This window comes from Anabrus simplex, chromosome 9 (assembly GCF_040414725.1).
Source record: "Anabrus simplex isolate iqAnaSimp1 chromosome 9, ASM4041472v1, whole genome shotgun sequence".
Lineage (NCBI taxonomy): Eukaryota > Metazoa > Arthropoda > Insecta > Orthoptera > Tettigoniidae > Anabrus > Anabrus simplex.
In genome coordinates, this window is record NC_090273.1 from 20,456,960 (window position 1) to 20,481,267 (window position 24,308).

At 38.2% G+C, this 24,308-nt stretch overlaps 1 protein-coding gene across 5 annotated transcripts in view; it reads left to right on the forward strand.

Annotated features, from left to right (window-relative positions):
* TBC1D23 (TBC1 domain family member 23) overlaps nt 1–24,308 on the forward strand; it is a 167,231-nt gene that overhangs the window by 66,960 nt on the left and 75,963 nt on the right. For all 5 annotated transcript variants that reach the window (XM_067153610.2, XM_067153611.2, XM_067153614.2 and 2 more), the window contains exons 4-6: nt 13,796–13,919; nt 15,500–15,624; nt 23,262–23,412. In XM_067153610.2, the coding sequence (XP_067009711.1) occupies nt 13,796–13,919; nt 15,500–15,624; nt 23,262–23,412 (400 nt within the window). The remainder of the gene's footprint in view (nt 1–13,795; nt 13,920–15,499; nt 15,625–23,261; nt 23,413–24,308) is intronic.

The following is a 24,308-nucleotide window of genomic DNA, read 5'->3' on the forward strand; positions in this document are numbered from 1 at the left end:
AGTATCTGACACAAAGTTTTAAATTGACATTGTGATAATTTTAATTGTTCATGTTATCACATCTTTAAGAAGAGCTTTAATGTTGTTTTTTAGATGTAGTGTAATTTGATTTTTAGACTACTGTAATTTTAATATTCACTGTTTAATATGTTTACGATTGTTCAAGAACATCATTTTAAGGTTAAGGCTGAAGATGCTCTTTATAAGAGCGAAACATGTCCCTTAGCGAAATTAATTGTATGAAAGTGTAAACACCAAAAAGGTGATTTGTATTGAGTAGATGGATAAGAAATACTTATTATAATTTCTTTGATATGCCAAGAAACACTACAATTACCGAAAAGGGGGAATCCAGCGTAGTCATGAGGACTACTGAGGCGGAGAATCTTCGCCGCACAGTTATGCTGGCTGTTACTGTTTACGGGCGAAAACTCTCTCTATGTAATTTTCAAGCGAAAAACAATTCCTAAAGGGAACTTTCCTTCTGGTGTGCACATTCGTGTTCAGGGGAAAGGATGGATGGTGGTGGATTTCATGAAGGATTGGTTGCGTGTTGTGTGGGGTCTCGTAAACAAGTCTCTTCTGGTTTTGAACAGTTTCTGTGGCCATCTTATTGATGTTCACCAAGAAATTGTCAACCATAAGACTTAAGTTTATTTCTTTGAAGAGAAATACATATTAGCATAGGCAGTTTTTCATATATTACCTTAATACATTATTCTAATTTATTTCGGGTATCTGGTTTCTATCTTTAGCGAATACTCGCATGACATTAAAATACGACTGTTTCCGTATAATTATTGCTAGGGAACGTATTATTGCCTTTGATTTTTTATCATATAAGTTGTTATACATATTTTTGATTATTTTGTACTATTTTAGGCCTAAATAAATTTCGTACCTTAAGTAAGGTAATTTTGTTTGATTCTTTCATTTCCATTTTTAATTTAGATTCGCGTAACTTTCCCTCCCCTTTTTTGAGGTTGAAAAAAGGTGGGGGGGTCATTACATGAGTAAATACTGTACTTTCGCCATTGCCAGTCTTGTAGTTATGCCCTAAATTATGACATCAGAACAAATGCTGTGAAACCCCACTTTTTCGGTTCCTCTTAAGAGCTTCGAATGCTTCGTGTACCTCAAATACAAGAAAAGACACCCAACTGCTGGACAGAAATCAGATCTTATAGTTTATGTTGCAAGATCCTTACACAAAAGGTGACAACTTGGTAGGTTCGATCCCGGCTCAGTCCCGTGGTATTTGAAGGTGCTCAAATATGTCAGCCTTGTGTCAGTAGATTTACTGGCATGTAAAAGAACTCCTGTGGGACAAAATTCCAACACCTCGGCGTCTCCAAAAACTGTAAAAGAGTAGTTAGTGGGACGTAAAGCAAATAACATTATTATTATTATTAAAAGGTGACAGTGTATATAAAAGAGAGAAGTTTTCATACAATATGTAAAAAGAGATGAGAACCTAATTGTGATGGGAGACTGGAATGTGGTGGTAGGCCAGGGAAGAAAAAGTAGTGCAGTTGGAGATTTTGAACTGGGACAAAGGAATGAAGGAAGAAGTTGGTTTGGTAGAATTCTGCATCGATCATAATTTAGCCCTTGCTAAGGCGTGGTTCAAACACCACGAGTGATTGCTGTACAGGTGGACAAGTCTTGGAAACACTGGAATAGGTTTCATTATGATTAGGTTGAGATTTAGAAACTAGGTGTTGGATTTCAAGACTTTCCCATGAGCAGATGTATACTCTTGACCACAACTTAGTGGTCATGAAATGCTGTCTGAAGTTTAAGAAATGAAGGAATGCAAGGAGGTGGTTTTTAGACAAGTTGAAGGAAAAGAGAGTAAGGGATCGTTTCAAGGAACATTTTGCACAAGGACAGTATGGCTGCTGAAGAAAATTAGGAAGAAAGGCAAGTTCAAGTAAGAATCAGTGAATAACTCGGGAGATACTAGTCCCTACTGAAAAATGGAAGATCTACAAAAATGAAAAAATTGAGTGCAGAAAAGAATATAGGTGATAAAAGAATGAAATAGATCGAAAGTGCAGTACAGCTAAGGAAGAATGGGTGAAAGAGAAGTGCAATGATGTTGGTGGTTATAGGAAAGGTAAATGCTATATAGAGAAAATCAAGGAAACCTAGGGAGAAAGGAAAACTTTTCATGAATATTAAGAGCTCATATAGAAAAACTTTTAGGGAAAGAAGACAAGGCGGAAAAAGGTAGGAACACATTCGGCATTTGTATCAAGGGAGAAGTGTAGATTAGAAAAGGTTCTGGAACAAGAAGGGGCTCTTGTTACTTATGAAATGGAGACCCAGTCTTGGGGCCAGAATTCAACCAAGTTCCTAAATAGGAACAAGACACCTGGACTTAATGATATTCCCTCAGAATTACTGACTGGCTTGGGAGAATCTGGTATGGGGAGGTTATTGCATAAAATAAATTTCATGGTTGAAAGCCCGTATTGACAGTGCTAAATATACTTATGCATATTAATATACTAGCTGATGTACCCGTGCTTCGCTACGGACTTCTATATTGTATACAGAATTCTAGGTTATGTAATGAACACGCAGGATTGTAATAAAATGCATAGCTCTTAACGTTACCCCAGAAACGGGACGGGTATGTCACCATACGTCTTTTCTCATGTTAAGACTGGGTTAGGGAATTTTCATTGTAATGGCAGGCCCTCTTGCCTGCTATCAGTCACAATCGAGTTGGGCAGTCATTATAATGGCACACTCACTCTTCACCTGCTTTTTTACATCCTCAGAAAGACTATATGTGGTTTCCCAACTGAAATCAACATAGGTCATAACAATGAAGTCAGGAAGAACATCATTATTAAAAGCAATGCTATCATATGAAATACTCAATCAAATGAAAAACTGCACATTTCCTCACTTGTAAAAAACAATACTACGCTGCTGTTCTAACAGTCCAAAGTTCCAGAATTCGAATGACCAGGTTGCAGGCAGCCATTAACACTCCTCTCCTCTGCCAGTAGTATCTGACAATTTATGAACCAGAGGAATGGCATGCTAAAGAAGAAAGTTATCTAACTCCCTAACTACTTCCCGCTAATATTCAGGTAGGCTGATATACTCGGTACGCAGTAATCTCGTCGATGTGAAGGCCTACTATATCGAAAGCTCATAAAATTGATCAACAATAGCAATATATTTACTATTGTTTTTGTGATATGCTTTGTCTCTTCTGTCGCCACTCATCGCTGTGTTTTACACCTTAAGACAATCGTGACAAAAACCATCGTCAGTTAACACGATTGAACATTATTTCCATGTCAGCAATGCTCAGCGTTGATATGGACTAAATAGCAAAAAATCTAAATTAATCTAAATTCATGAACTTTTATCATAGTCGTCCCCCTGTAGGTGGGTGCAGTAGAATAACACCAACGGTATCCCCTGCGTGTCGTAAAAGGTGACTGAAAGGGGTTCCACGGGCTCTGAACATAGGGGCGTGAGTTGGTGACCACGGGGCCCTTAGCTGACTCTTCAGATGGCGTGCACCAACCAAGAGTAAGTTCTACTTCCGTAGTAAAGTACTCTTGAAGTCAGCATTCGGCGACTTCCATACGAGAGTAAGTTACTTCCGAAGTATTTTAGTCCTTTCAGATACTCCTGGACTAAATTACTACAAGAATAAAATGTTGAAGAGCACCATCTTGTAGTATATTACTAAAGAAGTAAATAACATACGGATATAGGTTAGAATTTACTCTCACGTCGTGCATGGAGTAACCTAGGTTTAGACTTGTTGACTAATGATAATATCGTGCTGTATATGAGAGGAAAGACGTTTCAAACGTGTTTAAGGATTACTTAGATTATATTGATGATCTCGACGCAGAAAACGATGGGAAATGTATTAGTGCGTAGGCCTGCGGTGCGTGAAAGGCGAGAGCGGTATAATGTGCACACGGAGAGTTTCAGGAACGATTTTGGTCTTAGGAAGAAATCCTTTACTTTCCTTCTAAATCTACTTGGAGATCACTTACAGCTGAATTCTTGTCTTAATTTTGTTGTATATCTCAAATTACAGTTGCTGTGTGCCCTATGAGTGTTTCATACCGGAGCATTTCAGTACAGTTGCCGGTGATCTATTTAACGTTTACCGTATCATTCATCGCGTGGTTAAAGCACTAGTTGAGGCTAAGAGGGAGATACGCCTGCAAATGATGATGATTGTTCGGAAAATAAAAGGATATTCTTCACGTTGCCAGGTTTCCACACATCGTGGGTGCAATTGACTGTGACTGCGCGCATATTCCCATTTCTGGGCCTCTCGGTGACAACGGTGAACTTTTCAGAAATCAGAAGAGGTATTTATCTTTTTTTTCAATTTGCTTAACGTCGCACCGGCACAGATAAGTCTTATGGCAACAATGGGAAAATTTTGCTGTGGATGCAGGCGATCTGTATGAAGAAACCACCATCAGTTTTAATTTTTCCCGCATGTCCATGATTTTCTGCTTTGCTCCCACCTTCGCTTTTAAGTCCTACAGAATCTTAACTTGTTCTTCACTGCGTTTTCCGTCACTCGAAGCATTGAATTCTTCTGTCACGACTTTCCATGACTTTCTTTTCTTATCCAGCATCTTTATGTTGTGTTTGTTACACCCTATATCCTTTGCATAGATCGTCATTATCTCTATTAACAAGCATTTATCTTTTTCGCTTACGTTTTTTCCCCATTTCCTATCGCACATAACCTTATCCATTTAGATTTCTTTAAAGAAGATACACAAACACAACACTACTCCACGAGTAACGAACGCTACTTCTATAGTAGTAACTAAAAGAGTAAATTGTACTTCAACTCTCCGGCGTTACTTCCGGAGTAAATAATTCCCGTAGTAATTTACTTCTATAGTATGGACTTCTTTAGTAAACGCTACTTCCATAGTCATTTACTCCAAGATGGTGCACGCCACCCTTAGCATTGCTTCCACTTACGTGTGCCAGACTCCTCACTTTTATCTATCCTATCCGACCTCCCAATAGTATTACGTATGGAGGCCCAGGGAGTCTTTCATTTTCACGCCCTTCGTGGCCCTTGTCTTTCTTAGGCCAATACTTTCAGTTTTCGAAGTGTCAGACCAGTCCCATTCTTTTTATCTCTGATTAGTGTTATAAATGTTCGGAAATTGTATTCTCAATAACTTTTGTTATGTAGTCCTTTTCGATAGGACAACTAAGATAGGTATTTAAAAATTACATTTTTGGCTCCTTCCCCTAAACTACCATTTCATCCAGGGTGAATACAATTATTTATAGCATAGATTGTAGTTCTTTATTCCAATACTTAACATACCGATTTTCATTAAATTCTGTTAACCCATTTTCTCGTGGTTTGGTGTTGATATGGTCTTGGCAACAAAAATCATAATTCATTAATATCTCTGTTATCATAGCCGGTATGGTAAAATGTATAAGGCATAAATGATCAGATATTTAATTCTATATAACTTGGGTTATGTATTTATCGATAGGACCACTAATAACATAAATATTTGAAAATTAAACTTTAGGCCTTCCCCTGAACTACCATTTCATTCAGTGTGAATAAAATTATTTATAGCCTAGATTGTAGCAGTTCATTCCCCGACTTTACATACCGATTTTCATTAAATTCTCTTCAGCCATTTACACGTGATGCGCTTACGTATGTACATACAGACAGACAGAAGTGATGGAAATTTTAAAAAGGGCATTTCCTTGTTACTGTGGACATGGCCGATACAGAAATACCATTCTTTTTAAATTCTGAGCAATGTACGGACAAAACCCTTATTTTATATGTCTTCTGTTCGTCTTCATCCATTCCCTTTTCCAGATTCTCTCTGGGTAGAGTAGTGTACCAAAGGCCTCCACCTTTCTACCATTATATATATATATAAATTTATATATATATAGTGTTACCGGGTGAGATGGCGTAGGGTAGGCCAGTGCGGCAATCGCCCGCTAGATCGCTCGACCACTGCTTCTCATGTGTGCAGTGTGTACGTGAGAACAAAAGCTATCTATTGGATGTCACATAATGCAAGTGATTTTGCCTGAAAATCTGGATATTTCTGGTTAGTACATTTTTTGTACCTTCAAAGTTTTGCTACAGCATGATATAAAAGCCCTCTGATACCCAGGTATTTAAATGATGACACGATCTCGAGTTGTTCATTTCCGTTACGGTAAATGTCATATGTTGCCAGTTTTCTTCCCCTTTTAAATTTCATAACTTTTGTCTTAGCACTGTTGATGGTTAGCGAGTTTTTATCCGCCCATGCTCTGAGGTTATTGAATGCAGTCTGTATATACGTGGGATCCCTGGATATCAGCGTCATGTCGTCTGCGTACATAATTAGTTTGACCCTTTCGGTCCCCAGTACGTTAATGATGTTGGATGTCATCAGGTTGAACAGCATAGGGCTCATTGGGTCTCCTTGCAGGACTCCTCTCGTCTGCGTTAGGGCGGGTGTGGTAGAGATTCCATCGTAGATTACCACCTGGTTTGCGTTAAGTATGGCCTTTATTATCTCCCGTTCGTGATGTAAGTCGGGTAGTGCTTTCTCAAGTTTTTGTATGAGTATTTTTCTGTCAATGCTGTCAAATGCTTTTGCGTAGTCAATGAAAATGGCGTACATTGGGCTGGCTGGTTGTGATAGTGCGCTGTCTATTTCAACTATGATTTCTTCAATGGCCTGTAAGGTCGATTTGCCTTCCATGAACTCGTACTGGCTTGGTGGTATCTCTCTTGCTATTTTGATACCTGGGTATCACACTGCAGACCACAGGCTCAACCTTCACACTGCACGTTAAGGAAAAAGCAGCGGCAGCAACCGAAGCAATGTACGAGATCCCCAAGCCGCAGAACCTCTCGGTGAACACTGCAATGGCACTATTCAAGCTTAAAGTGGCCCCGGTAGTTATGTATGGGATACAATTGATATGGCACAAACTAACTGTTTCAAACATGAAAAGAATTGAAAATATAAAGGCCAGGTACTTGAAACGGATCCTACGGATCTCAAAATTTACAGAGAATCGAATGGCATACATAATGGCAGACGAAACATTCTTTCTGGAAGACATCAAACAAACATTCGGGCTACCAGACACCGCCGCATCGACTGCCGTCTTTGAAGAAAGGAGACAGAAAGCCCAGCAGGTACCCGAAGATTTCTACGAAATGGAAGTTATGAAGAACAGTGAATGGAAGGGCCCAAACTACAAACTACGCCATGTATACACACGCTTCGGTGTCCACGGATTCCACAGGAAAATATGCCTAACCAACAGATTTCATGCCCCAAACGAAGAATGTATCTGCCGTCTCTGTGGAATGACGTGTCCTAGGTACCACCTGATGAACTGTACTGAACAAACACAATGCATCAGCACACTTGCCAAAGACTGGTAAAAAACAAAACAACAACGAAGTGATGTACCAAAAGAAAATAATGACAACTTGTAACCTTTAACACATATGTACACATTGGGCCGATTGCAGAAACGATGACTAGTTTTAAGCCTTAGTCATCGTCTACCTAAACAACGTCTAAATCGTTAACAATCTTCCATTGCATAAACAATGTTCAGTCTATGTTTAACTAGACATCCCTTAAAGTTTCAATTTTGGTTTGAAAATGGAGACAGAAGTATCTTTCATGCAACTCTTTGCTTGTCGCAAGCAATGAAATTCGTCGGTGCGCGCGCCGACGCCAGTCAGCTGTTTGTCTTCCTACACATTACTCAAATATGGCTGAGCATAACTTGACCACAGATAAGAGTATCGCTTTCGGCGGAAATTAAATCTCATAATATTATCGACACTAAAGCGACACGCCACCGTACGGGGAAGTGTAGCTTTCATTATAGCGTTGTTACAGTGAGTGCAATCTACTCATAAATACGGTAGCTTCGACGAAGGGAAGATGAAACAATAATAATGTGTAACCGAGTGTGTTGTACGGGTCATATAGATGTAGCTTGCATTCTGGAGATCGTAGGTTCGAAGCGCATCATCGACAGCCGTGAAGATAGTTTTCCGTAGTTTCCCTATTTTTACACCAGGCATATCTACTTGGGCTGTTATTATGGCCACGGCTCTTCTTCCCCAGTCCTCTTTAAACGATAATCACCACCACTTGCCTTTTCCTATCTGATAGTTGCCGAAAACTTATACGATTTTTTATATATATATATATAAAACCCATACAACCTACTTTTTAGTTTTCACTGTTATGTGTGTTTACTTGGCAGTAAATATAAGTGAATCCCTCCCGGTTGATGTATGTGACAGCCCTCAGACGATCGGGACACGTAATTCTGTTATGTATGAAGTCGAAATGACCTATAATTCCATGGAAATTACCCCACGTATATAATAAAATATATCGGTTGCCAAGAATTGTATTCAAGTTGACAGTTACCGGACTGTCACTTTGTCAGTCTCAAGAAATTAGTCTCTCGTAAAGCGAAACCTTATTTTATGATTATCTCTCCGTGCATGTCAAACGAATAGCTGCGAATTAGCAGTGGGCGACCCACAGAGAGGCCGTCGGACTAACCTTTCTTCCCGGAATCGTCACAACGTGATAATAAAAATTACATATTTCAGGGTACATAACCTCTGATTGTGATTCACTCCTCTCATTTGAGGTTAAACAGTGCTCTCTGCAGTGTTTAAATATGACCGGTTGAACATCGGTTTTAGAGTGTGTCTAAGTGATAAATAACGTATCTGCAATGCGGCAGCCATGCTTAGGCATTGTTTAACCGTAGACATAGTCTAAATACCGTTTCTGCAATCGGCCCATTGTGTTCAATTTCAATAAATAAAAGCCCTCTGACTGGGTTGTTCAAACTAAATTAACATTGCATTGCCACAGGCGGGTGACTCGGTTAATCAACGACTATGCTGGTGTGATATATGCCATGTTGGGCCAACGCAGTTTCTGGGGCAGGGGTGCGCCATCTCTCCCAAAATGTTGGGTGAGATGGCATGCTATATTTCCGGGAGAGATGGCGCGGTATTCTTTGAATTCCCATTTATTTGTAAAATGTGTTTCCATTCCCTGATCAGTTTGTTAATAAAATATATATAGCCTATGTGTATTTTGTTTAATTCTGTGTCAAATTATACTCATTATGGAGAAGAGGAAGCAGCTACAGCCTAATCAAAGTTTGTGGTACATGCCTTTAATGCAACTTTAAAGCGTAATTATAATGTTAAACAACAATTTTATATTATATGACCATTATTTATTTTTTACAGAAGTATTATAAATCCATATTCTATGTGTTTCTTTATAATTACAGAAATGCCAACTGAGTACAAAGGGAAACACGGAGCTGCACCTAGGGCTCCGTGGGATGCAGATAATTTAGAAGAAGCCATTAAACACATTAACTCTAGAGACATCAGCATGAGGGAGGCCTCTCGGTACTACAACATTCCTGAGAACACATTGCGTAGAAGGTGATGTTCGGGAAAGGTTTCCAAAACTTCCCTCGGTCCGCAGGGAATATTAGGTATTGAAAATGAAAACCAAAAAATGTATGGAATGCAGATGAGCCTGGAATTCAGCTCATCAATAAACCAAAAAGAAAAGTAATTGCCAGAAAAGGGTCCAGCAGTGTAATTACGCTAACATCTAGAGAAAGAGGAGAAACAGTTATGGTCATTGCATGTAACAATGCTGAAGTCAGATTTCTACCACCAGTGCTCATTATGAAAGGAACAAAGAAGAAAGCTGATGCTACTGATGGACTTCCTCCAGGTTCGGATGTGTTTATGAATCCAAAAAGTGCCTATATCACTGGTGATCTCTTACTCAGATGGTTTAAAGAGATTTTTCTTCTAAGAAGGTCACCTGGTAAGAATGTGTTGATATTGGATTGACACGCTTCTCATTGCAATTCCGTTGAATTACTTGAATTAGCAAACATATTGTTATGTTTACCAAGCCATACTACTCACGCTCTACAGCCGCTAGATAGGTTGTTTTTTGGACCTTTGAAACACTACTTCAATCTTGAGGCTCAGGCTGCATTCAACAAGGAAGGAAAGGACAGCATTAAAAGAATAAAAGTTGGCAGATTGTTGGGAGAAGCTTGGAAGAGGACAGTGTCAGTTGGAAACGGTGTCAGTGGTTTCAAATCATGTGGTATCTATCCTTTTGGACCTCATGCTATTCCTGAACACGTATTTGCAATTTTATGTTCGTTAGTAAGAGGAAATGGATGAAATGCAACAATAGCCAGTCCTCTAACCTTTCCCATTCCTGTACCAACAGCCCTACCTTCGAATTCTCGAGCACCTCCATCAACCGTTACTTCCCAAACAAACAATGCTATCCCTTGTACGCCAACTAAACATATTGGTCCATCTTCAAGCACTGAATCTACTCCAACAAAGGTACTTCATAAGATCAGTCCAATTCCAAAATTGATGGCACCAAAAGCGACAAAAAGAAAGTTATCGGCCACTGAGTTAACCACTCCTGAGAATATCTCCAACAAAAGAGAATTCTCAATGAACAAAAAGAACAAAGTGCAAAGAAAAATTGCAACCACTGCCACAACGAGAAAGAGTAGGAAAGGTGAAAAACCTCATTCCAACGAAGCAGCTAAAAAGATTCAAGATGGGCAAAATAATGCAATATCTCATGATTGCAGCAAGTGGCTGCATGAATTGTGTTCAGTATATAAGAACTTGTGTAGTGATTGTGGACGAGAGAGAGTAAGAAAAAACTTATCCTAAAAGGACTAAGGGATAAATCTTGAAGTTTAAATAATTAATTGATTCATAAATGACCAAGGAATAATAGACAAGTGAATGTAAATAAGGTAAATAAATGTATTAAACCTGTAATCATAGTTTACTTCTTAAATTCTTCCCTCCTTAGCATATCAAGTACAAAACAGCATCTCACCTGGACACTACGGGAGAGATGGCAAAGGTGATACACTTTCAAATAAACGACCTCTTTCTGTAATCTACTTACATTAAGACCATTTCCTTCAAAAGGCAGTGAGGAGAGATATGAGGAATGATGTCTAGCATAAGAATAAGCTAATCGAAATATTGGTGAAGACTTGCTGCACGATCATTACAAAATCTGCGCCATCTCTCCCCGACTTACTCTATTTAGAGTATTGAAAAGTGGAATTTCTCTCCGATATATTTATGGGGAGGTTATTCAGTTTAATGTGCAAGATATGATACAGAAGTGCCATCTGATTTTAGATGGAATATAGTTATTCCTGTTCCCAAGAAAGCATGTTCTGGTAAGCGTAAATTTTAACGCGTATTATATACAGAAGACTAGGAAGACAAGTTGAAGTTGAGTTGTGAAACAATTAATTTGGATTCATAAGAAATGTATGTACACATGAAGCAATGCTGTCTTTTATGTCTGATCTTAGATGTTTGTATTAAGATGTACAAGCCCACGCACATGGCTTTTGTGGATCTAGAGGATATTCAATAATGTTGATTTGTGATTCTGAAGGGGATCAGGGTCAGATACTGAAAAAGGAACATTTTCTGCAGTCTGTACAAAAATCCGTGTGCAGTGATAAGAATCTATGGCTGTAAAAAAGCAGCAGCCATCCACAAAGAAGTGAAACAAGGCTGCAGTTTGTCCTCCAGTAGAAAGAATATTCCGAGTTTTGTTTCATGCTAATGTTGGGGAAGAACACCCGAGATTGAGACTGCACTCATGAAGGTGGAACAAGTGAAGGTACCAGGAATAGATGCAGTGTCAACAGATAAGAGGCTCAGATCATGTGGGAATAATATGGCTATATAAGATTTTCAGGGTGATGTGATAGGAAAAGGGAGTGCTGGTGGATAGGAAAGAGGACGTGATAATCCCTGTGTTCAAAAAATAGGACAGAAAGAAGTGTAACAACTATGGAAGAGTCATTGTTGTCAAGATCTTTGAAATAATTTTAGAAACAAGAATTGAAGAACACTTTACAGGAGGAACAATGTGGATTCAGAGATAGATTTGATTTTTGCTGTATGGCAGATGGGAGAAGAGGTGAGAGTATGGTAAGGATTTGATCACGACATTTATTGACCTGGAAAAGGCCTACGACAGTGTCCCAAGAGAAGAAATATGGAAAGCATTACAAAGAAAAAAATGTGAATCCAGAAATTGTTAGCATGTTCAAGGCTACGTATGAGGACTGAAAGAGCTGTATGGTGACAAAGGTGGGTGATTTATATTAATTTGGAGTAGAAACAGGTCTGAAACAAAGTAGTGTACTGTTGACCCCTCCTGTTTGTCATCTGTGATCTTTTTTTTCCCAAACATCGTGAGGTTTTCCTCTTGGCCTTTTCCCAGGAACATTGTGTTCAAAGCATGTTCGAGGAGTCCTGTGAGGGTCCATTCTTTTCATGTGACCATACCACTGCAATCTCTTCACTTCTTTAGTCTCCAGCAAGCTTCTTTCCAATCTTTCCCTTTCGTCATTGAGTGCTGGAGGTGCAGCCACGAATAGGGAAAATGCTAAAAGACAAAATACAGCGATTTGTTGGACAAATTCTTCTTCATGCCCGTAGCCACTGAATTGAGTGAAACAAATTCTACATCGGAGAAGGTGGACTTTGGTACGGTGGAGATGGTGGAAGAGGCAGCCCTGTATTCAGAGATTAACATGAGTACAACCTGCTGCCTTGTAGGTTAAGGTGACTGGACATCAAAGGCTAAGGGAGAAAACCCGGAAAGAAAATCTCCATCTGTGTTAGGCTCAGCAGGTCAACAGAGGGATTACTGAAGGAAGCTGCTTTCAAGAAAAATAGTAAGAGTCCGATGATGCACAAAATATTAGATTAAGAAATGAAGTCTTAAATTAGTGTAAATAAATATTGCTACTTGGTGAGTAGAATAACTACTGGTGGCAGAAGTAAGGAGGACATTAAAATGCTGACTAGCACAAGCAAGGAAGAGCTTTAAGAAAAGAAATTTGCTCACTTCAAACACTGATACGGGAATCGGAAGTTTCTTGAAGACTTTCGTCTGGAGTATGGCACTGTATGGATGAGAAACATGGATCATATAATGAGCTCAGAAAGAAAGAGAACAGAATGAGTCAATTTATAATGCCAATATTGTCGGTCCGTTATTTTTTTTTTCCCTTCCATTTTTCGGCAGTTCCCGCAAAGAATGACAGGAGTTGAAACTGTGCTCTTCTTCTTCCATGCAAAATGCTGCTATCTAGCATGTAAATAATGAAATAATAACAATAAAGGCCGGACCATGGCAGTTTTTGCAGGAACCATGGGTACCGATAGATTGTTACTTAGAAAAGCATAAGGGTGAAGAATGGCAGGTGGACTAGTATGTGGTTGAAATGGTACATGCAGCTCATGTCCATTGGGGGTGTTTCTGAAAAGAGCTGCACTACCTCAGGATGAGGACACAAGTTTACTATCACATCTCGATAAGCACCTCATCCTAACTATTTTCAGGATAGCAAAATTCCTCTATCCGTTCTATATCTAGAATTTTTTCATGGATTGATATGCATTTCCTTGGTCTTTTTGTATTTATCTTTAAGCCTACTTGTTTAACTTCTGTTTACAAGTTGTTCAGTTGATTTTTGTTGATTTCCACATGTGCCTTGCCCTTGATCACTATTTTCTGTCTCTATTGTGACCAGTGGTTACGGTTAATACTATCTACGTATAGAAGTGGGGAAGGGGGAAAGAGAAGAAAACAACAACCTGGTGGTGTTTATGTTCCAGGGGCTGCAAGAAGAATGGCATCCCATTTCATTTGTTCAGGTTGCTGCTTCTATACCACGATCCTGAACTCTGTTCCTTTCTCGACACCAAACGTATTAGTCCGGATCTCTACTGCCATACCTGGGTAAGTTTGTATTGCAAGAATTGTCCTCTAATAAGAGACTTACTATTGTAATAGACTACCAACACATGTGACCTTTATGTACGAAGTATTGATTTAGGCTGTTATTTTGTACAGTGTTTTCTTTATTTTATCACTAGTGACCTGCCATGGATTCACACAGGAGCAATTTTGAATTTATGATTTATGATGATAAACCTAACAAGATTTCCTTGTAGACAACATTAGTTGGTTTGCTCTTGACGTATTTCTTCCTATCTGGTTGCTTGATTTCTCCCCATGAGATATTTAAACCATTCATGTGCTTTCACTAAAATGACAATGACCCTTAATTCATTATTTCATAATGAATTCCATGTACGAATGGTACTAACAGCAAAATAGTTACTGTAGAGGGTGGTTCTGTGATTTGGTGTTTTGAGGATTAGGTTAGCTGGAGCTCTGTTCATGATTTTATGAAGGGTTGAGAGCAGCTGGTAAGCGTCTGTTAGATAACCGGGTGTCTGCTGGAGTATTATTTTGTGGAGTAGAAACAAAGAGTGACAACTATGATACTGGTTTAATTTGAACCAATTTAGCTTGTGGAATGCAGGAGGTATGTTCGTTGTTAAGTGGACGCAAGCATTCGGAGCTCTCTGTACATTGATGTACTGGTTTAGTCTTCTAGTGCTGGCATCTAAAAGTAAGTAGTCATCTTTGATACTTCTTTTCCCTGGTCGTACGTGTATCTACAGTGACATACTCGAGTATCACTCGGGGTCAGCTCTTGTGATCCATAGTGTTCTCTACACTTGTGTATCTCAAGGTGGTTTCAGCTGTTCACCACCACATTGTTCTAGGGCATCCTCGACCTCTCCTGTATTCTGTGATGGCAAGAGCTTTCTGTGCATCACATGCCTGTAAATGTCTCCCCCAGTTTCTCACTGATAACGGTGATGCTGAATTCTGTGGTTCATATACGTAGCAGTCTGGTTTTATAGCTCCGGGACTCATTGTGTGCATAATGTCAGAACAGCTTTTAGCCTCAGACATTCAAAAGTGTAATGCATGTGTCTCTCTTAGGGGTTTCACTCCCGATCAAAGATATTGGGCCTAAGCAGTGAGTTGTTCACCTCTATTAATGTTTTTGAGAATAGTCAGTGAGTCATCTGTTCTTTCTAATTACTATTCAATGTAATTGTTTCTATACTTCTAGGTCTAGCTGTATAATTTTGTTCTAATTATGTCACTCATGTGGTATAAAACAGGTATTGTTCAAGCATGGATTAAGGTGATTTTACATGAAATACTCCTTGTATGTGACGCTGTGGTGTACACTCAACCACAGAAAAGTTGGCAGTCACAGATGAGCTTCTTTCAAAATTCTGTTGTTTGAAATAGGATGAACATATTGGGCAAGTGGTAGGATTCCAAGTATCATGTCTTTGGCCACCTGCTATCCACAGTTTAGGAATATCCTCACATTTAGAGAATGTATAAAATTAAATATTTCTTTGCCAGCCAATTTTTTTGCAGTTGGGTGTACCTCGATTTATTGTTTCCACTGGCTGAAATGTGTAAGTAATAGAGAATGTGATGTTTAGTTCCAGTCACTGTTTGCGGCCACATGTAGTTTGCCCGTTGTGCTCTGCATGTGGGACCTGTACTTCCAGCAGGCTGATCCATTCTTCGTCTTCTTCTTGGCGTTAGTCATGGTGGTGAACGGCAGGTAAATATGCACATTTAACTTCCAGAGCAATTTCCTGAGGGTGTTGGAGGAACAAGTTCATGTTAAACATGTGCAGGTAGAGGGCACCAGTAAATTGAAGCTTGCTTACATTTTCTTTTGGTATCAATTTAAGAGTTTCATAGCATTTAATTTCATCTATAGAGAATGGTGATGTGGTGGTCAGTGGTTAAAGAACCTCACCATAGGGATTTCTAGTGATTTAACATAGACTTTCCAATCTCTCTTCTCCCTGTCTCAGTGATTGTACATCCAGGGTGAGGACTGCACCATTAGCTTGGAGTGATTTTGTACTCCCACTATTTTGTCTGAAATTACCTTTAAACTTTCTTGGTTACAAGTTACCCTATAATTTTGACAAATACCGTATGTGCATAAAAGGAATAAAATGAACCAAGTTATTGGCAATATCAGTAGTAATCTACAACATTAAGTTTGAAAAGAAACTGAAGTATAGAAAATTATATATTTCCCTTTGGGAAAATCAAATTAACATAAATATCTTTCAGTAAAAGGTATGATGGGATGTTGCCTAGCAACCATGCTGACTGTGATGTGAAGTATTCATGGATGGCCATGACATATAGATCCTTGGTCTGTCCAGTTCTCAAGGTGCTGTTGTTAGGTAACATTGCATCACATATTTTGTTACATCACACTATATATCATAAAAAGAAAGAAAGGTTCCACCTAATCAATACTTATTTATTATCACATGTATGATGGAATATCACATGTATAATAGGACCGGTTTCGACCTCTTACAAGGTCATCCTCAGCTGCATTAGAATCCTATGTTTGCATTTTGTATTATGCTTCATTCCTAAAAGCTTTGACATATACTGAAATTTAACAACATTATGTTGATTACACTTTTGCTAAGAGTTCCAATGTTACAATATAGCTAAAATTATAACAAGTTAATACTCTTATTAAATAATATAATGACCCAATATCACATGTAATTATAATAAAATGGATTCGTCTTTTCTTTTTAATGCATAATGTAAGAATAATTTACCATAGGCTTTTGCCTATTCAGTTAAAACAAGTTCCATTCTTATAAATGTTAGTCATGTATGAGGCGAGCTTTGTTGATATTACAGCAGTAAGTAAATATGCCAGTCAAGTGTAATTATATGCTAATGGCTCAATAAAATATATTATATATCTACATTAAAATATTAGCAAACATGGTTGAACGTGCTTACATGCTCTTTTGAAAGTCTAAAACAGTTGATAACAATAAATCTTGCGTTGTTTTGCGTTACGTTTTCCATTGAAATAATGTGAAATTTGCCCATTATACAAACATATAAACACATTAAAGTATTTAAAACATTGCAAGGTATGCTTAAACACAAATGTCTGTTTGTAGTTTAAATTAACAAGTGACAGCACATTCTTATGTTGTTTTAAAAAAGACTGATGAACATGTGAGTTTAAAAGTCTGAATTTGCATAAGCCTTAGCCGATACACTTTGTGTAAAACTCAACTACTTTATCTTTCTAATTTTGTTTTAGTGACTTGAACCTGGCTTGTTTGACTTGGCTGATGTTCTGGAAATTGTTCAATTTGAATGACAAGGTTGTAATTGTTGGTGGCTCTTTCCTTTCTTATGATGTTGGTGTTGATAAATGTCTGTAAGTTGAATTAAACGAATTAGAAATTTTGAATATAAGTTGCGTACTATTGTATGATTTCTGTAATAATCTACTTACTGTTGTGGAGTGGTTGAGATGTATGCTGCCTGGCTGTCTGTCGCGTATTGTATCTCGTACTTCTGGTGTTGGTTAATGGAAATAATAAATATGGTAGTTCAACCTATTCAATACAAGTAAATAAGAGATGTAGAGATAACATTCTTATTAAATTAAAAGTGGAAATGGTACCGGTTTCGACCCCAGTCTGGGTCATCATCAGCCGATTATAACTCGAAAAACAAGCATAAGTAAGAAAGAAGTTAACGGTCAAGTCCACACAGTATCAGTTGAAGAGGCGATATAAAAATGACGGGGGTAGGCACTGTAAAATTTAGACGAAGTGGAATGTAAGTCACTTAAAAAAAGTAATGCATAATCTTCCGAGCATCAGCACGGCACACGGAATGAACATTGTGAGACAGTGCCAAACATTGCGTGTGCCGTGCTGATGCTTGGAAGATTACGCATTACTTCTTTTAAGTGACTTACATTCCACTTCGTCTAAATTTTACAGTGCCTACCCCCATCATTTTTATATCGCCTCTTCAACTGATATTGTGTGGACTTGACCGTTAACTTCTTTCTTACTTATGCTTGTTTTTCGAGTTATCGGCTGATGATGACCCATACTGGGGTCGAAACCGGTACCATTTCCACTTTTAATTAAATAAGAATGTAATCTCTACATCTCTTATTTACTTGTATTGAATAGGTTGAACTACCATATTTATTATTTCCATTTAACTGTGATACTTTTCAATACGGAACAATGAAATTTTTATCTTTAAATTCTGGTGTTGGTGTCGCCTGTTGTAAGGGGGGTGGAGGGTGAGTGGGGAAGCTTCTGCATGTATATGGGCGGAGCCATGTACGTCCGCTGTCTGCACTATAGCTTGCGTATGACGTTGTTTGTTGACTAATCTGAGGTAATCATTCTTTATGATGGGAATAATCTTATTAAATAATATATTAGTTTTCTCAGTTATTTCATTAATATTATAATTGGGGTTTGTATATTAATCAAATGTTATGTATAGTTCTTCGTTTATATTAAGCAAAGGACCTTTAGGATTTGTATTTAATATTTTAAAATCATTACTTATATCCGTGAATTTATGCTTGTACTCGTGCATGTGCTGACCTATTGCCGAAAAATGATTATGCTTGATGGCATTGACATGTTCATTATATCTGACCATAAAATTTCTACCAGTACGCCCTGTATAACTTGTAAAGCAGTTATTACAACTAATTCGATAAACTCCTGACTGAAGATATTTATTATTACTGTTAACTGTCTTGGTGTTATGTATGCTGTGTCTACTATTATGTGTAGTTCTGAAAGGTATTTTAAGATTATGCTTTTTAAAGATATTAGTTAGAGAATATATACACGTGTTAATAAAAGTGAAAGTTGCGTAATCTTTCTTGGTTAGATCTAGTTTCACCAGTGTAGTTTTGGGTCGGGATTTGATCTTTCGAATAATGGAATTAACCATTTCTTTTTTATAACAATTTTTTCTGGCTATTTCATGGATTAGTTGTAGCTCTTCATTAAGGTCTGTTTTAGATAACGGTATACTAAATGCTCCATGAATCATGCTATGGTATGCAGCTTTTTTACGGGAATTATGGTGAATGGAGTCCGATTTTATAGTGTTTATTGTATGAGTGGGTTTGCGGTAAATTTTGAAGGTCAGGTGTTTTTCGTGCCTAGTAATTGTCACATCAAGATAGTTTAGCTTACAGTTATTCTCAGATTCTTTAGTAAATTGTATACACGTGTCTATGGCATTTATTTTGTTCAATACAGTGTTATCGTTAGTTGTTCTGTTGTCGATGACGACGAAAACGCTGTGCGCTGAAGAAGAAAATCAGTTTATCGTGTATCGACGGAAATCCAAGCAATCCGTTGGCCAACTTCTTTGATAAAATTGAGACCATCATTACCCCAGGTACCACTCAGTTCAGCGGCTACTGGCATGAAGAAGAATTTTTTCAGTAAATCGCTGTATTTTTTTCTTTTATCATTTTCTCTATTCGCAGCTGAACCTCCAGCACTCAATGACGAAAGGGGAAGATTGGACTGGGTGAATGTGTTGGCACAGGTAAAATCCCACAGGAGAGATCTACCCTTTTTTTCATGGCCCAAGTATCATTCTGCCTGGTCTTTTACCGTCTGACCGGCAGCAGTTGGGTGTTAAAAGACGAATTCCAGGGGGCGAAGCATTAAACTTCTCATACAGTATCTCAGCTTGTTCCCGATGAATGCCAAGAAAATGCACTTTGCACTTACAAAAGTTAAGATGTAGACCAATGTTTGAAGCTTGTGTGCAAATTTCATCCAGATATGAAAGGACGAAGTCAGGTTCATCAACAGTGGTACCATCATCCAAATATCGAATGTTTAACTTGGTATTAATGGAGTTGACAATCGATTGAAGGGTAACTGCGAAAAGAGCAGGACCAAGTGGATCATGTCCACATTGAGAAAGTGTAATTTCTTCGCCAAGAAACAGGTTACTAGGCTGGTAGTAGCATTGATAGACATAACGGATAGATGGAAGGAAACTCGTTCTTTACTGCCAACATAGCATAGCATCACGATGTAACTTGTTGAAAGTATTACAAAAGTCTAATTTAATGAAAGCTTCTGGGCACTGATGAGTAATAGATTCGTGTGGTATGGACAGCAGCTTCAGCTCCATTGGGAACACTCACTCCAAGTTGGTGGGGGGGATAAGAAGTCCATAGCTGATGTACGGATTCTGTAGCATAAGATTTTTGCAGCCAGTTGACGCCAAACGGTACCGACAGCAAAGCAGTGAGAGAGACACCAAAAAATAGAGGACGAACTTCCAAAGGGACTCTGCCAGAAATTATGAGGTCAAGTAAACCGCGAAAAGATCTTATGAGTTGCTCCCTAGAATCATGCTCTTGACATTGGAGAAGGTTTTTCAGGACCAACGGACGAAGGCCATCCAGTCCACCAGCAGATCCAGAAGAAAAAGAAGAGATGGCATTAAAAAGTTCTATAGTTATTATTCCAGGAACAAAAGTTGATGTATTCGGAGGATCCAGAAAAAGGACTGGATGTAAATGGGTGGGATGTTTCTCATGAAATGCTTCTAATACAGATGCATAAGGCGAGGTGACAGTGTCATCAGAAATAATCAACCAAACTGCTCCACGAATGTCACCGTCGGCAAGTTTGTTCTCCACGCTTTTGACATTGACTGAACTGAGAGAAGTGTGAGACTTCTGTTCATGTAAAAAAAAATAGGGCAGGTTGCGGCATCACGGTGGACGTCATTCCGGTATCGAACTCTCAGTTTAACCCACGACATGAGGTTCGTTACCTTATCTGATTTCTGAGGAACACGTAGAGCATCAAAATGAAAAATATCAGTCCAGGCACTACTATAGTTGGAATCCACCACACGGCGAACAACTTCACACAGGGCGTCGGCTACAGTTGAGCGACCACCTCTAGGCACACAGTGCAGAACAGGGACACCAGATTTTAAATTGACAAGAAACAGACCAATTTTTGATAGTGGCAAATTTTTCAGTTCCGTACTGCTAATGGGAACCATAATCAAATTCTCCTTATGATGTTCTCATGGTCTTGAAATTGGGCATGGTGTATTTTTGAAGTTACTCTGATGCAGTGCTATTTGCGTGCTAAAGGCGAAATAAAATGGCGTGTCATGTATTGTGCAACAGATGATTGTGACTGTGCTATTTATGAAAGCGGTAACATTAAGTAGTTCGAGTTCTTGCCAACTAGTTGATGCAGTTTTGTTTTGTATTTCTCTTTTATTACGAGCACGGCTTTGTAGATGATTATCCCCCAACTGTATAATCAACCTCAAAGAAGAGTTAAACAAAATGGCTGCACTTTAAGACTCAAAACAATTAGAAAATATTAACAAAAATCTTGTCACTAATGGCACAAGTAATGTAGATAATAACATATGAAAAACTTGCTTATACACCAGGAAATGTTGTTAAATGCCTCTACGAGAGCAACAACTGGTTAAGTAGGTATGCCGTGTATCAGAGTGGTGATATCATATGACATGCCATGTTCACTGCCTTGTTTATGAATAAATGTGTATTTTTATCCATAATGAATCACTTTTCGAAGGACATGGCACAGTGGGCAGAAAAGTAACCAACTTAGCTTTTTGTCAGGAGCACTGAACTAACCTTGATGCAAATAATATCCACAGCTCAACATTTTGCCTCCAGATTTTCAAAAAAATATGTGATGTATATTCGGTATTTCCTCGTGTGATTTAAAAAAAAAAAAAATTTTCACATGGCAACTTGTGTAGTAGTGAGCTAGTATCTTTAGAAAAATGTAGTGTGCTTAAACCATGTGTCGCCATCAATCTTGTGAAGAGAGCAGAAATTTTAGCTTTACCAGATGTACCTCTCTGTTTCTAAAATACTTGTCATTGGTGCTATGCCCGAATTTCTGACTGAAGAAAATAATAACTTTTATCTGAAATTTTAAGTGCCCAACAGTAACTGAGCAGATGTATTTAGATTGTTAGGTTGCTCATTCCTTCAAAGACCACAAGGAATTACATAATGTCTAAACAAATGTGTTTATAAATGCTTCTTTTGGTTGGTTTATTTTCATATTCTCTTTGTTTGTTGTTACTGATTCCAAGAGAGTTAAATTTATAATAATAGAATTGTCAAACATTTACTGGCAGACAGGTTTAAAAGTATTTCCCTCGAAAGATTCCTTTGGCTTTGGCTTGCCCCTCTTCAAATGTGTATCTGCATGGTACCGAGATGTATATTTTTGAACTGTCGGCAAGATTTGAGGTTTCAGAAAATTTTCTAAGGTAAAAGGAAAGTTTCATGATACAGATCAAAACTACTACTTTCCTGCTGTACTCATGTTCAAAAGATGGTGTTAAAGAGAGAACTCAAATCTGTGTTTGTAGAACAATACAGCACAGTACATACTTTGATTAGCACTTTTCAAAAGTGATTTTTTCAGCCAAAAGATCCCTTCCATGTAGATCTACCAACATAATTTGAAGTGTGAGAAACAGAACAGCATTGGTTTAGTATTTCAAATGTCCTTGCTTGAAGCTTGGTGATGTAGGAGTCTCAAGGAGGTTAACTGGTTCTTCAAGTTGTGATTGTTTCACAGCATCTTGCTTACAAAATGAAGCAAAGTTTCTAACATTAGCAGCCATTAAAATGGAATACAAATAAATGGAATACAAATAATGATTTCTTCTTGTGACCCTTGTCTGGGGCAGGCAGTGGATTGCTGTCCTTGTCCACTTTCACACTTCGTGTAGGCTGTTATTACGGTATGTTCTCCATGCCCAAAAGACATTTTATACCTAACTGCCAGGTTTCAGTGAGGCTGTCCCTATCCTGGAAAACCGACGCTGCATACTGGATTTCAGAGGCTTTTCCTCCACTGGTAGACCAGCACCCAGCTAAAGAAGCTCCTCCACTCAAAGCTGTTGACTCCTTTAGAGAGTCAGGATTTTTTTTGCACCACTCAATATTCAGTGTTAAGTTGCTGGCTGTATGGTGTACTCCATTTTGTAGCAGTTAACTCTGGCCAACCATGAATAAATAATTATTGAATCTCAAAAAATTGTGCAAATTTATGATCGTAGTATATCAAGATCCTTAAAACCTTAATCATCTTATTAATTTGAAAGAATAAAGCAAAGAATTTGGTTAAGGGTAAAAGCCCTAACCTTGCCACTTGTAAGTAAATTAATTAATTAATTAATTAATTGAACTTAGGAATGTGGGCAGTGTGATATAAGAGAAGTCCATTATTGTTCACGAATTGTTTTGAATTTCAATCTGAATACTTTGTACATTTAAAGTATTTTATGCAGTTGACTCATTGTTTCCTTCTTCAGAGATCAGATCCTGGGGCTGAAGAATGAGGTCAAACAGACCATTGTGGACACCCTGGTGTCTATGCCCTGTGCTCTGGAAGCAGATGACGTCACGGATTTCTGCTCTTTAGCTCAGTATTACGCCCTCAAGACACCCGCAACGTTTAGAAAGGTAAGTGGGTTTTGTCATCTTATGACTTTAGTCATGGAAAAAAAAAAAGTGATACTCGGTGGCATTAATAGAAACAGTATTGTGAGGCAAATAATGTTCATCTCTGTATACATATATGCTGTCCAGATTCAATATATGATTGCAGAATGTTGGGATCATTGTTCATTTACATAGAGGTTGGTAAATTAATGTTATTGGTATTTCTCTATCGTATGTAATACAGGTCTTACATATGTTTGGAGGTAAAGTGAGGAAGGTTTTTTTTTTCTTTTCTTTTTTCCTGTTTTAAAAGAAAGAACTGTATATACCAGGCGAGTTGGCCATGTGGTTAGGAGCACGCAGCTGTGAGCTTGCATCCGGGAGATAGTGGGTTCGTATCCCACTGTCGGCAGCCCTGAAGATGGTTTCCCATTTTCACACCGGGCAAATGCTGTGGCTGTACCTTAAGGCCATGGCCGCTTCCTTCCCATTCTTAGGCCTTTCCCATCCCATCATTGCCATAAGACCTCTCTGCATTGGTGCAACGTAAAGCAAATAGCAAAAGAAGAAAGTATAGTATCACTCCATGTTTCCCTGCTTGATACCACCCCAACATGCTATTGCTTTGCCCAATTCCAGCACACAGTGTGTAATGTTTGCTATTGGTTAACACCATCGCAGCATGTGGCATGTAACAGTTTATTGTAACATTGTATTTCATATTCATTTTTGTAAATAAAGAGTATTTTGGCATCAAAATAGGATTTTTAGATTGGTGTGAAATAAGCTGCAGTTGGTAAAAAAGGTTAAATATTTTATTTGCGATTACATAACGTCCTTATTGTGTAAATAAAAAAGCTAAAATCAAAGAAGTTATTAAACCTGAGCGATCTCTGCTGAACAGTCTGATTTCTTGT